The 14,451-nt window shown below is 49.2% G+C and overlaps 1 protein-coding gene across 1 annotated transcript; it reads right to left on the bottom strand.

Annotated features, from left to right (window-relative positions):
• Positions 1-376: 376 nt before the first annotated feature.
• On the bottom strand, positions 377-12,615 carry LOC120299901 (replication initiator 1-like). The gene is made up of 4 exons (XM_039325195.1): positions 12,435-12,615; positions 9,584-9,710; positions 5,081-5,182; positions 377-2,925 (listed from the first exon to the last, which is right to left on the bottom strand). Exons 1-4 carry the CDS (start codon positions 12,456-12,458, stop codon positions 1,463-1,465), a joined length of 1,716 nt encoding a protein of 571 aa, XP_039181129.1. The 5' UTR covers positions 12,459-12,615; the 3' UTR covers positions 377-1,462.
• Positions 12,616-14,451: the final 1,836 nt, after the last annotated feature.

The raw sequence follows: 14,451 nt of genomic DNA, 5'->3' as shown, positions 1-14,451 counted from the left end.
ATAGTATTGTATAGTATAGTAATCGTATTTGTATAATAATATAGGTAATGAATAAAATAATAAAATACAAATAAGTAAAATAAAATAAATAAATTAAAATAAAAAATAAAATATACAATAAAATAAAATACACAATAAAATAAAACTAAAATAAAATAATTAAAATAAAATAAAATTGAAATTGAAATAAAAATAAAAAATAAATATTAAAATAAAGTTAAACAAAATAAAAAATATACCATACCATACCATACTATACTATATTATACTATTACTATACTATAGTAAATTAAGTTAAATTAAATTAAATTAAATTGAAACTAACTAAACTAAAGTAAACTAAACTAAACTAAACATAAGTAAGCTCAGCCTGGCCTTTCAAAAGTAACATCTACCGCTTTATTGTCATTCTTTAAAGAATATACAGTAGGAACTCGGTGGAAAACGCGAACAGGTCAGTTTCCGGAGCAGAGCTACTACGCCTACCGCTGCCGACCAACGTCGGGAATTGGAACCGGACACCCCCAGCCTCTGCTCCCAAATTCTACGCTTACTATAAATAACAAAATAGCTTTGCCTACGTGAAGTTCAGGCTGGTACAATGGACCAAGGAGGGGCTAGGACACAGCCCCCCCTGAGAGATCCAGAAGATTCCGGGGGGGGGGTCGTATCTTCTGATTCTCGGAGATGGACCAGGAGATGGACGAACTCCTGCTCTCTGTTTTTTAAGTCGTACGTTTGGCGGTGTCGCGCAGTGAAACCGGGGGGGCCCGTACCGATCACACCGCGGCGGGAGGCACCATTCGCGGAACCTGCCCTCCTCCTTCATTTACAGGCTCCTTCTCCCCGGTGGGACGGCCCTTGGAGACTGGCCAAGGGTTAACACCGAGAGGCAGGGGGATACGCCAAATCTTTGCCCCTTGTATGTAACCTCTCTAAACTGGCACTCTGGGCAACCAGTCCGCCTACGGGCGCTCATCCCGATTTTCCACCATCTCCAGAGCTTCTCCTGCGGAATACTCACTCGCCCCCCCTCCCATTTTGCTCCATCTCGGGAACTTTTCCAGAGCTTGAGGACAGCCATTTGTCTGGCATTCAGCTTGAGCAAGGGGACTGGACTAGAAGACCTCCCGAGGTCCCTTCCAACTCTTGTCAGGTCTGCGTTCCGAGTATTCCCGCCACTCCGCAACAGAGCTCCGAGCTCCCGAGTCTCTCCGAATACCGGCTCAATCCTACACAGCTACAGTGTCTCCTCCCCAGCTCTCCGGGACCCTAGGCCAAGGTGCCAAGGGCTGGGGTCCCTCTCGCCCACCCCCAGAGAGGCATCTTCTACCCAACATCCAGGGGGGCTCAGGGACACACCTCGGCGCGGCTTGAGACGCCTATGCGCAAAGGTCGAGGGTGGGAGGGAGAGAGACGCACAGACGCGGCGCACCAGCAGCAGAGAGATCCCCCCCCTCCTCTAATTTGGCTGCTGGATCTGTTGGGCTGGGTATCCCGGGCGGAGAACCGCTTCCATCTCGGCCCCGGTTATGTTTCTGTGGCTGCGTTGATGCGCCCGCATGTTGGAGCCTTGGCTGAAGACGCGCGGGCAGAGCGGACAGGCGTAGGGCTTCTCGCCCGTGTGGAGGCGCTCGTGCGAGACCAGGTTCGACTTCTGGGAGAAGCGCTTCGGGCAGCGGCTGCAGGCGTACGGCTTCTCCCCGGTGTGGATCCGGATGTGGGCCACCAGGTAGGGCTTGCATCGGAACTGCTTGCCGCACACTGGGCAAACGAAGGGGCGGTCCACCGCCGGCTGGGGCGAGGGCGGAGGAAGGACGCCGGCCAGCTGGGGCAACGGCGTGGCGCCCCGGACGCAGGGCAGGAAGGCCTCTGCCGCCGGGCGTGCGTGCTGGAAGGGGTCCAGGCCCAGAGATTCGGGGGACGGGCGTTGCTGGCTGGGGAACGGCTCCCCGTTGAAGGCCTCGAGGGGGTGCGGGCTACCGTGGGCCAGGGGCTCCCGCGAGTGGATTTTCTGGTGGGAGATGAGGTTGGGCTTGTGACGGAAGCTCTTCCCGCACTGGACGCAGACATACGGCTTTTCGCCGGTGTGGATGTGCTGGTGGGAGGCCAGGTAGGCCTTGCTCCCGAAGGACTTGCCACACTCCTGACACTGGTAGCGCCGCTCGCCAGTATGCACTTGCCGGTGGGCCAGCAGGTTGGGCTTGTGCCGGAAGCTCTTGCCGCACTGCGCGCAGGCGTACGGCCGGTCGGTGGCCAGGTGGGCCAACGCCTCCGCCTTGGGCACCGAGCCGGCAATCCCCTCGGCGGCCATGTGGGCCATCTGGTGGGTGACCAGCTCCTCCCAGCCGTGGAAGCTCCAGCCGCATTGGTCACAGATAAACTCCCCGTTGCTCAGAAGGCCGGGCGCCTGGTGGCCGGGCAGCGGCTGGGGCCCGTAGCCGAGGGCCCAAGGGTTGAAGCTGGCCGCCGGCGGGCCCTGCTGGTGCAAGGCCATCTCTGGCCAGAAGGGCAGCGTGCCCTCGCCCTGGCTGCCGGGGAAGGGGCTGGCCCCGGTGCCCGTCTCACCCTCCTGGGGCCCAGCCAGATCTGTGGCGTGTGGTGAGCGTCCGGCTGCCGGGGGGACGGTCCGGGACCACTTGCGGACGTGGAGACGACGGTGGGCAGCCAAGGCGATGCGTCCCAGGAAGCTTCTTCGGCACTTGGGGCACTTGTAGGGCTTCTCCCGCTTCCGAGGGCCGGCCTTCTGCTCCGAGGTGGCCTCCCCTTCCCCTGCAGGGGGCGCCCTTCCTCTGGACTTTGAAACCGGCCTCTTGGGCTTCGTAACTGCTGTCGAGGAAGGGGGGACGGCGCGGGTCTTCTTCGTCTCCTCGGAAACCCCGGGAAGATCCTCGGTGGTCTGCTCCTTCTGCTCCGCTCTCACAGCTGCAAGGAGACACATCACCCAGAGGGGGGGTTATTGAACCCAGCACATCTGGGGAAGCTCTGACATAGGAAACCTCCCCCACCTCCCTGACTGGAGATTTCTCCCCCCCCCCTTCCTCCCTCTGGAGCTGCTTCCCGGGTGGGTTTGCACCACAAAAAGAGAGATTCCATCCCCTCCGGACTTTGGGGACCCCCTTGCCCACAAAGTCCGGATGGGATATTTCTCCTCTTTCTTTCTTTCTTTCTTTCTTTCTTTCTTTCTTTCTTTCTTTCTTTCTTTCTTTCTTTCTTTCTTTCTTTTTCTTTCCTTCCTTCCTTCCTTTCCTTCCTCTTTCTCTTTCTTTTCTTTCATTCCTTCCTTCCTTTTTCCTTCCTTCCTTCCTTCCTTTCTTTCCTTTGTTTTTTTCCTTTCTTTCCTTCCTTCTTTTCTTTCTTTCCTTCCTTTTTCTTTCTTTCTTTCTTTCCTTCCTTCCTCCTTCCTTCCTCTTTCTTTTCTTTCTTTCCTTCCTTCTTTGCTTTTTCTTTCTTTTCTTTCCTTTCTTTCTTTCCTTCCTTCCTTTTTTTCTCTTTTTCTTTCTTTCTCCTTTCATCTTTTCTATCTTTCCTTCCTTCCTTCCTTCCCTTTCTGTTTTCCTTTGTCTTTTCTTTTTCTCTTGATTTTCTTTCTCCTTCCATCCTTTTTTCTTCCTATTTTCTTTTTCTCTCGATTCTCTGTGTCTTCTTTGTCTTTTCTTTTTCCTTTCTTTCTTTTTTCCTTCCTTTTTTCTCTTTGCCTTTTCTTTTTCTCTTTTTCCTCCCTTTGTCTATTTTCTATTCTTTCTTCTCTTCCTTTCTTCTTTCTTTTCTTCTCTATTCTTTCTCTTTCTTTAATTCCTTCCATCCTTCTTTTGCCTTTCCTTCTCCTTCCTTCCTTCCTTCCTTCCTTCCCTCCCTCCTTCCCTCCCTCCCTATTTATATTTCATATTTCTAAACTCCGCATCTCCACAAACCCCTAGCAAACCCCATCTTTGCCTTTTGGCGTCCCGGGAAGAAATGACTCCATCCAGGTAGAATCATCCTCCCAACGCCCTGAGCCCGTGCAGAAACACAGAGACCCAGTGGTAGGATTCAGCTGGTTTGCACCGCTTGGGCAGAACCGGAAGCTAAAATTTGCTGACTTCAGAGAACCGGCTGAATGCACACTGCTTCTGGAAGTCCGTTATAGGCCTCGGAGGCCTCCCAGGCCTAGAACGGCCCATCAGGTGCGTGGATGCCAATTCTGGAAGTCCGTTCTAGGCCTCGGAGGCCTGGAGGAGGCCTCCCAGGCCTATAACGGCGCATCAGAAGTGGATGGATGCCACTTTCAGAAGTCCGTTCTAGGCCTCGCAGGCCTGGAGGAGGCCTCCCCAGCCTAGAACGGCCCGCCGGAAGTGCGTGGATGCCACTTCCAGAAGTCCGTTCTAGGCCTCGCAGGCCTGGAGGAGGCCTCCCCAGCCTAGAACGGCCCGCCAGAAGTGCGTGGATGCCACTTCTGGAAGTCCATTCTAGGCCTCCCAGGCCTGAAGGAGGCCTCCCCAGCCTAGAACGGCCCACTGGAAGTGCATGGATGCCACTTCTGGAAGTCCGTTCTAGGCCTCAGAGGCCTGAAGGAGGCCTGCCCAGCCTAGAACGGCCCGCCGGAAGTGCGTGGATGCCACTTCCAGAAGTCCGTTCTAGGCCTCAGAAGCCTGAAGGAGGCCTCCCCAGCCTAGAACGGCCCGCCAGAAGTGCGTGGATGCCCTTCCGGAAGTCCATTCGAGGCCTCGGAGGCCTGGAGGAGGCCTCCCAGGCCTTGAACGGCCCACCAGAAGTGTGTGGATGCCACTTCCGGAAGTCCATTCTAGGCGTCGGAGGCCTGGAGGACGCCTCCCCAGCCTAGAACGGCCCGACGGAAGTGCGTGGATGCCACTTCCGGAAGTCTGTTCTAGCCCTCGGAGGCCTGGAGGAGGCCTCCCAGGCCTCGAACGGCCCGCCGGAAGTGCGTGGATGCCACTTCCGGAAGTCCGTTCTAGGCCTCGGAGGCCCAGGCTTGCATCCAATAAGAGAACCGGTTGCTCAGGTATTTGAAATCCCATCACTGCAGAGACAACCCCCCCCACCACCAATGCCCTGCCCGGAACCTCCCCCCCCCGTTTACCTGGGCTGTCCCCGTCCTGCTCCGGGGGTGCCACGGTCCCGATCCGGGGCACTTCACCTTGTGCCAGCTGGGACAGCAATTCTGGGATGGCCAGCAGGCATTCTGCAGAGGGACAAAAGCAGAGACAGGTGTTGGGGGGGAGCAAGCAACAGCCCAAAAGACCCCCCTTTTTTCGAAATACCCCCCCTCGTTGCCTTTGGGGCTGCCTCCACAAAGTCCATTGGCAAAATCTTCCAGAAGCATGATAATAATAATAATAATAATAACAACAACAACAACAACAACAACAACAACAATGATAAAGTTGGAAGGGACCTTGGAGGTCATCTAGTCCAACCCGCTGCTCAGACAGGAAACCCCAGACCATTTCAGACAAATGGCTGTCCCATCTCTTCTTCATCATCATCAAGTTAGAAGGGACCTTGGAGGTCATGTAGTCCAACCCCCTGCTCAGGCAGGAAACTCTACACCATTTCGGACAAATAGCTGTCCAGTCTCTTCATAATAATAATAATAAAGTGAGAAGGGACCTTGGAGGTCATGTAGTCCAACCCCCTGCTCAGGTAGGAAACCCCAGACCATTTCAGATAAATGGCTGTCCAGTCTCTTCATGTTGATGATAGTAATAATAATAATAATAATAATAATAATAATAATAATAAAGTTAGAAGGGACCTTGGAGGTCATGTAGTCCAGCCCCCTGCTCAGGCAGGAAACCCCAGACCATTTCAGATAAATGGCTGTCCAGTCTCTTCATGATGATGATGATGATGATGATAATAATAATAATAAAGTGGGAAAGGACCTTGGAGGTCATCTAGTCCAACCCCCTGCTCAGGCAGGAAACCCCAGACCATTTCAGACAAATGGCTGTCCAGTCTCTTCATGATGATGATGATGATAATAATAATAATAATAATAATAATAATAATAATAATAATAAGAGATAGCAGAATAGAAGAGAAAGAACTGGAGAAGATAACAAAATACAAAGACCTACAAATAGAAATAGAAAGACTGTGGCAAAAGCAAGCAAGGGTAGTACCAATAGTCATAGGCGCCTTGGGTGCAATCCCAAAACAACTGGAGCACCACTTGAACACCATTGGCATTGACAAATTCGCTATTAGTCAATTGCAAAGGCGGCCTTACTAGGAACTGCTTCCATCCTGCGACGATACCTGTAATACCATCAAACATCCACATCTGCCTATCCCAGGTCCTGGGTAAGGACTCGATAGGTAGACAAAATGCCAAATCCAGTCTGAACATCTGGCTGACTGTGCGAGGAATGATAATAATAATAATAATAATAATAATAATAATAATAATAATAATAATAATAATAAAGTTGGAAGGGACCTTGGAGGTCATCTAGTCCAACCCCCTGCTCAGCCAGGAAACCCTACACCATTTCAGACAAATGGCTGTCCAGTCTCTTCTTCAAAACCTCCAGGGTTGGAGCATTCAGAGCTTCTGGAGGCAGGTGGTTCCACGGGTTAATTGTTCTCACTGTCAGGAAGTTTCTCCTTAGTTCTAGGTTGCTTCTCTCCTTGGCTAGTTTCCATCCGTTGTTTCTTGTCCTGCCTTGACGTCCTTGTCTCCACTTATTCACAATTGTTTCTTAAACAGTGATAAGCTTCTCGGACAAACGCCGAGATTGTAAAGGAGGGGGGAAAAAAATAACTAGTATCTTGCAGGAAGGAAAGAAAGAAAAAAAATCTTTCAAATGACTTTAACCTCCTAAGCGTGCTTCACGCATTCCTGACTTCCCCCCCACCCTCCATATATGTATTCAAATCAACGCGACAGAATGTGTTTTGTATACACCTTTATCGATAAAGCTAACAACGATCCTAGGGTTACGTCAACGGAGGTGCAGAATCAACGTCGCGTGAAGTCTTCGCGTTGCTTTCCAGTCTCTTCTTAAAAAGTGATGGAGCGCCCACGCTTTCTGGTGGCAGGCTGTTCCACCGGTGAATTGTCCTCCCTGTTGGGAACTTTCTCCTGAATTCCAGCTTGCTTCTCCCTGTGGTCAGTTTCCAACCATGGTTTCTCGTCCTGCCCTCTGGTGCACTGGTGAACAACCCTCTCTTTGGGACAGCCCCCCCCCCCAATACTGGAACGCTGCTGTCATGTCTCCCCTGCTTCTTCTTTCCTTTAGACTAGCCCAGTGGTTCTCCACCTGTGGGTCGGGACCCCATTTGGGGTCAAACAACCATTTCACGGGGGTCGCCAAACAACGCAGTCCGCCATTTCCCCCCCCCCCTTTTTCTTAGCTATGCTACTCCCTTTTATTCTATTGGCTTTGGAAAGCCAATAGTAGAGACTCTCTTGAATAGAGTCTCATTCTATGGGCTTTCCAAAGCCAATAGGAATTGTCCAGGCTGTCTCTGCCCTGCTGAGCCCGCCCAAAGTCCCATTCTGCAAATGGTGCTGCACCAGTTGAGTAGTCCTCGACTTACGACCAGTTGAGTAGTCCTCGAATTACGACCGGTGGGGGCTCGCGGCATTAAAAAGGTTGAGAACCACTGGACTAGCCAAATCCAAGTCCCGTAGCCGTTCTTCGTAGGTTTGAGTCTCCGGGCCTCGGATCCTCTTAGTAACTGAGAGATGGACCTCGGAGTCCTAGTGGGCGATCCCTGGGCCCGGAGCCAGCCGTGTGCAGCAGCAGCCAAAAAAAAAAAGCTCACACAATCCTAGGTTGTGTAAACAGAGGCCCAGAATCAAGATCAGTCCCGCTTTATTAAAACCCTAGCGGGGCTACACCTGGAATACGGCAGCTAATTTTGGTCCCCATATCCCAAAAAAGAGGTAGAGAGTTTGGAAGAAAAAAATTCAGAGAAGATCAACTGACAGTGGTTCTCAACCTTTTTAATGCCGCGACCCCCAACCGGTCGTAAGTCGAGGACTACTCAACCGGTCGTAAGTCGAGGACTACTCAACTGGTGCAGCACCGTTTGCAGAATGGGACTTTTGGCGGGCTCAGCAGGGCAGAGACAGCCTGGACCATTCCTATTGGCTTTGGAAAGCCAATAGAGTTAGACTCTATTCAAGAGAGCCTATTCTATTGGCTTTCCAAAGCCAATAGAATAAAAGGGAGGAGCACAGCTAAGGAAAAGGGGGAAAAAATGGCGGATTGCGTTGTTTGGCGACCCCCGTGAAATGGTCATTCGACCCCAAATGGGGTCCCGACCCACAGGTGGAGAACCACTTAACTAAGTGGATCCAAGACCTGGAGGCTAAAACACAGGAAGAACGGCTGCGGGATTTGGGGTCTGGCTGGTCTAAAGAAAAGAAGAAATAGGGGAGACAGGATAGCAGTTCTTCCAGTATTTGGGGGGGGGCTGCCACGAAGAAAAGGGGGTCAACTTATTCTCCCAAGCCCCAGAGGGCAGGGCGAGAAACCAGGGTTGGAAACTGATCAGAGAGAGGAGCAACCTGTAATTAAGGAGGAACTTCCTGACAGGGAGGACAATGAACCGGTGGAACAGCTTGCCACCAGAAATCGTGGGCGCTCCATCCCTGCAGGTTTTTAAGAAGAGGCTAGCCAGTCCCTTGTCTGAGACGGTATGGGTTCTCCTGCTCGAGCAGGGGGTTGGACTAGAAGACCTCTGAGATCCCTTCCAACTGTCTGCCTGTCTATGATTCTGTAAGGAGCCGGGGGGGGGGAGGTCAGACTAGAGGACCTGCAGGGTCCCTTCCAGCTCCGTGATTCTGTAAGGGTCTCCTGCTTCGGGCAGGGGGTTGGACTAGATGACCTCTGAGGTCCCTTCCAACTCTGTCCATCTGTGATTCTGTAAGGGTCTCCTGCTGGAGCCGGGGGTTGGACTAGATGACCTTCGAGGTCCCTTCCAACTCTACCATTCTGTGATAATGGAAGGGTCTCCTTCTTGAGCAGGGGGGTCAGACTAGATGACCTCCACGGTCCCTTTCGGCTCTGTGATTCTGTAAAGGGTCTCCTGCTCGGGCAGGGGGTCGGACTAGATGACCTCCGAGGTCCTTTCTGGCTCTGTGATTCTGTAAAGGGTCTCCTGCTTGGGCAGGGGGTCGGACTAGATGACCTCCGAGGTCCCTTCCAATTCTGTCCATCTGTGATTCTGTAAGGGCTCCTGCTGGAGCCAGGGGCTGGACTAGATGACCTCCGAGGTCCCTTCGAACTCTACCATTCTATGATAATGGAAGGGTCTCCTTCTTGAGCAGGGGGGGGGGGTCAGACTAGATGACCTCCAGGGTCCCTTCCGGCTCTGTGATTCTTTAAGAGCCTCCTGCTCGGGCAGGGGGTCAGACTAGATGACCTCCGAGGTCCCTTCCAACTCTACCATTCTACGATGCTGGAAGAGTCTCCTGCTCGAGCCGGGGGGGTTGGACTAGATGACCTCCGAGGTCCCTTCCAACTCTTGATATTCGATGATTCTCTGCCCCGGTTGGTGCACTTGGGCCGCCCCAGACGTCCCCCTCCGCCCCACCCCGAAGCCAAGGGGCAACCAGGCAGGGCTTTACCCAGCGAGGAGATCAGCTGGTAGTTCTCCACCATGACGTCGCGGTAGAGATCCTTCTGCCATCCGGCCAGCTCTGCCCACTCCTCGGCCGAAAAGCAGACAGCCACGTCGGCGAAGGTCGCTGGCACCTGTCAGAAGGACAGCCAGGTGAGGGGGTGCCTTAGGGAGAAGGGGCTGGGCGGGGGTGGGGGTCCCGCCCTGGTTCCATCACAGCCAGGCAGGGAGACAGAGAGAGAGAGAGAAAAAGAATAGAATAGAATAGAATAGAATAGAATAGAGTAGAGTAGAGTAGAGTAGAGTAGAGTAGAGTAGAGTAGAGTAGAGTAGAGTGGAGTAGAGTAGAGTGGAGTGGAGTAGAGTAGAGTAGAGTAGACTAGACTAGACTAGACTAGACTAGACTAGAATAGAATAGAATAGAATAGAATAGAATTACCTAGAATAGAACAGAACAGAACAGAACAGAATAGAATATAGAGAACAAATAGAATAGAACAGAATAGAATAGAATAGAATTTTGGAATGAAGAATAGAATAGAATAATAAGAACAGAATAGAAAATAGAATACAATAGAGTAGCATAGAATATAGAATAGAACAGAATATAGAACAGAATAGAATATAAAATAGTAGAATAGAATAGATTATAGAACAGAATAGAAAATGGAACAGAATAGAATAGAATACAGCTGGAAGGGACCTTGGAGGTCTTCTAGTCCAGCCCTGTGCCACAGCCACGCAGAAAGAGAGAGAGCGAGAGATAGAGAGAGAGAGAGAGGGAGAGAGAGAGAGAAATAGAATAGAATAAAATAGAATACAATAAGAATAGAATAGAAAATAGAAGAATAGAACAGAATATAGAATAGAATAGAACAGAATATAGAATAGAATATAGAATAGAATAGAATAGAATAGAATAGAATAGAATAGAATAGAATAGAATAGAATAGAATAGAATAGAATAGGGACCTTGGAGGTCTTCTAGTCCAGCCCTGTGCCACAGCCAGGCAGAGAGAGAGAGAGAGAGAAGAGAAGAGAAGAGAATAAAATAGAATGCAATTGAACAGAACAGAACAGAATATAGAATGGAATGGAATGGAATAGAATAGAATAGAATAGAATAGAACAGAATAGAATTAAGAATAGATTAGAATAGAATTAGCAAGAATAGAATAGAATAAATAGTAAGAACAGAATAGAAAATACAATAGAAAATAGAATAGAATAGAGTAGAATAGAATATAGAATAGAACAGAATATAGAACAGAATAGAATACAAGATAGAAGAATAGAATAGAATATAGAACAGAATAGAAAATAGAACAGAACAGAATACAGCTGGAAGGGACCTTGGAGGTCTTCTAGTCCAGCCCTTTGCCACAGCCAGGCAGAAAGAGCGAGAGAGTGAGAGAGCAAGAGAGAGAGAGAGAGGAGAAGAGAATAGAATAAAATAGAATACAATAAGAATAGAATAGAACAGAATATAGAATAGAATAGAATAGAATAGAATAGAATAGAATAGAATAGAATATAGAATAGAATAGAATAGAATAGAATAGAATAGAATAGAATAGAATAGAATAGAATAGAATAGGGACCTTGGAGGTCTTCTAGTCCAGCCCCGTGCCACAGTCAGGGAGAGGGAGAGAGATCCCCAAAAGGGCCACAGAGCTGCATCCTGGAGCCCCACAATCAGGGCCCTGGGGGAGGGAGGCCAAAGAGAGGAGGATCCCATGGGGGGGAGGGTCACTAGGAGCCCAAAGTCGGGAGGAAGCAGGCTGCCCCCGCCCTTTGGAAAGCCAAAACCTGAACCGGCTTCCGATGCACGGGTTCAAATAATTCTATTTTTCTATTCTATTCTATTCTATTCTATTCTATTCTATTCTATTCTATTCTATTCTATTCTATATTTTCGATTCTATTCTATTTTATTCTATATTTTCTATTCTATTCTATAATTTCTATTCTATTCTATTCTGTATTCTATTCTATTCTATATTTTCGATTCTATTCTATAATTTATATTCTATTCTATTCTAGTCTGTATTCTATTCTATTCTATATTCTATTCTCTATTTTATATTCTATTCTGTATTCTATTCTATTTTATTCTATATTTTCTATTCTATTCTATTCTGTTTTCTATTCTATTCTATTCTCTATTTTCTATTCTATTGTATATTTTCTATTCTACTCTGTATTCTGTTGTATATTCTATTCTTTTATATTCTATTCTATTCTATATTCTATTCTATTCTATATTCTATTTTCTATTCTATTCTATATTTTCTATTCTATTCCTTCTATTCTATTCTACATTTTCTATTCTACTCTGTATTCTGTTGTGTATTCTATTCTATTCTATTCTATTCTGTATTCTATTCTATTCTGTATTCTATACTGTTCTATATTCTATTCTATATTTTCTATTCTATTCTATATTCCATTCCATTCCATATATTCTATTCTATATTCTATTCTAATTCTCGGCCTCCGGCTCTAGTGGACGGAGAGGGGGGTCCGAAGCCCCCCGTTCACCACCGGCCAGCCCCCCGCCCCTCCTCCTCCCGCCTGCGCAGAAGAGCCGTGTCCCCCCTCCCCTTCCCCCGGGGAAGCAAAGGGGACGTTGTCTGTCGGTGTGTGTAGGGAGGGGGAAGGGTCTCCGGGGCTTCCCCCCCCCGGAAAGACGGCCGGAGAATAAGGGGAGGGGGCCGAGCAGACGAGCAGCAGCCCCCCCCAGCCCTCCGCCTCCCCTTTCCCACGACCTGGGGAGGGGGGGTCTTGGGGGTGGCCAGGGAGGGGAGGGGAGGGCAGGGTGGGATGGGGAGGGGAGACCCCGGCCCCTCTCGGCCTACCTGCCAGGGGCTCCCTCCGGCCATGGCTCTCTTCTGTCCTCCCCCACCCCTCCGGCCCCTCCCCTGGGGAGGGGGGGAACCCCAGACGCCCCTTCCCCGCCGGCCGGGGGGGAAGGGGGGGGACCCCGGCCGCTCCAGCTGCTGCGCTTCGCCGGCTGCTCTTTTGTTAGCCTCGCAAAGCTTTTTGCGCTCCGAGGAGGAGGAGAGAGGGAGGGAGGGAGGGGGGAGGAGGAGGAGGGGACCACAGCTGCATGCCGGGAAGTGTAGTCTTTCTCCCCCCCCCCAGCGGGAGGCCGCCGGGTCCCCCCCCCACCCCACCTTTCAAGGCAGACACAGCGCCCCCCCCCCTCCTCTCTCCTTTTTTTGGGAATATATTTTACTCCAGATCTCTCCATCCTCTTTTGGCCAAAGCAAAGCGCAGGGATCGGGCCCCCCTGCTCCCTGGGGGAGTGTCCCTGCGGGGTGGGGGGGAGGAGGAGGAGGAGGAAAGGAAACCCCCCCCGCTCGACCCCTTTCTCCGCTGCGCCCCCCCCCGCTCCCCAAAATCCAAAAGAAAGCGAACGAACCCAAACCAGGGCGCAGCGCCAGCCGGGCGCGCAATTGCGCCTCCGAGGTCCGGATTTGGTGAGGGGGGGGGGGAAAGGGAAGCGAGACCATCCCTCCCCCCCCCCCACAAGGGAGGGTGGGGGTCTTGAGGCTGATTATCCCCCCCCTCTCTCACACACACACACACACACAAACACACACGAACGTACTGGCTCCATCGATCTTGGGAAGGGCCTCCCCCCTCGCCCCCTCCCGGCGGATTCTGCAGGTCCAGCAACTTACTAAAATGTAATTAGAGTAGAGTAGAAGTTGGAAGGGACTCAGAGGTCATCTAGCCCAACCCCGTGGGTAAGCAGGGGACTCTGACAGACAAGCAGAGTGAATAGAATAGAATAGAATAGAATAGAATATATAATAGAATAAAGAATATAATATATTACAGAACAGAATAGAATAGAATTGAATAGGATTAAGAATAGAATAGAATAGAAAAGAATAGAAATAGAATAAAGAATATAAGAGAATACAGAATAGAATACAATAGAATGGAACAGAATATAGAATAGAGTAGAATAGAATTAAATAGAATAAGAATAGAACAGAATAGAATTAAAGAATAGAATAGAATAAGAAAGAATAGAATAGAATTAAATATAGAATAGAATAGAATATAGAAGAGAACAGAATATAGTTATATAGAATAATTAGAATAGAACAGAACAGAATTAGAATAGAGCAGAGTAGAATAATTACAATAGAATAATTAGAACAGAACAGAATAATTAGAATAGAATATAGAATAGAAAAAATATGGAATATAGAATAGAATATAGAACAGAATAGAAAATAGAATATAGAAGTATATAGAACAGAATTAGAACAGAAGAGAATAATTAGAATAGAATATAGAATAGAAAGATATAGAATATAGAATAGAAAGATATAGAATATAGAATAGAATATAGAACAGAATAGAATAGAAAATATAATAGAGTAGAATATAGAGGTATATAGAACAGAATAATTAGAATACACTAGAATAATTAGAATAGAACAGAACAGAGCTGGACCTTGGAGGTCTTCTAGTCGAGCCCCCCCCCCCCCGCTCAAGCAGGAGACACAGAATCAGACTAATTGCGATGGACGGGACCTCGGAGGTCATCTAGTCCAACCCCCTATTCAAGCAGGAGACCTTATTCAGAATAAGAGGATAATGGAGTCGGCAGGCACATCGGAGGTCTTCTGGTCGAACCCTCTGTTTAAGCAGGAGACCCTACCCCATTTCGGACAGGCGATGGAGCACCCACAACTTCCGGTGGCAAGCAGTTCCACCGGCTAACGGTCCTCCTGGTGAGAAAGTTATCCCCTTAATTCCAGGTTGCTTCTCTCCTCGGTTAGTTTCCATCCCACGTTTCTTGTCCTGCCTTCAAGGGCTTTGGAAAACAAGTGGACCCCCCCCCTCTTCTTTGGG

Source organism: Crotalus tigris, unplaced genomic scaffold, assembly GCF_016545835.1.
Source record: "Crotalus tigris isolate CLP2741 ecotype Arizona unplaced genomic scaffold, ASM1654583v1 scf7180000024320.386069, whole genome shotgun sequence".
Lineage (NCBI taxonomy): Eukaryota > Metazoa > Chordata > Lepidosauria > Squamata > Viperidae > Crotalus > Crotalus tigris.
This window is presented reverse-complemented; position numbering and strand designations above follow the sequence as displayed.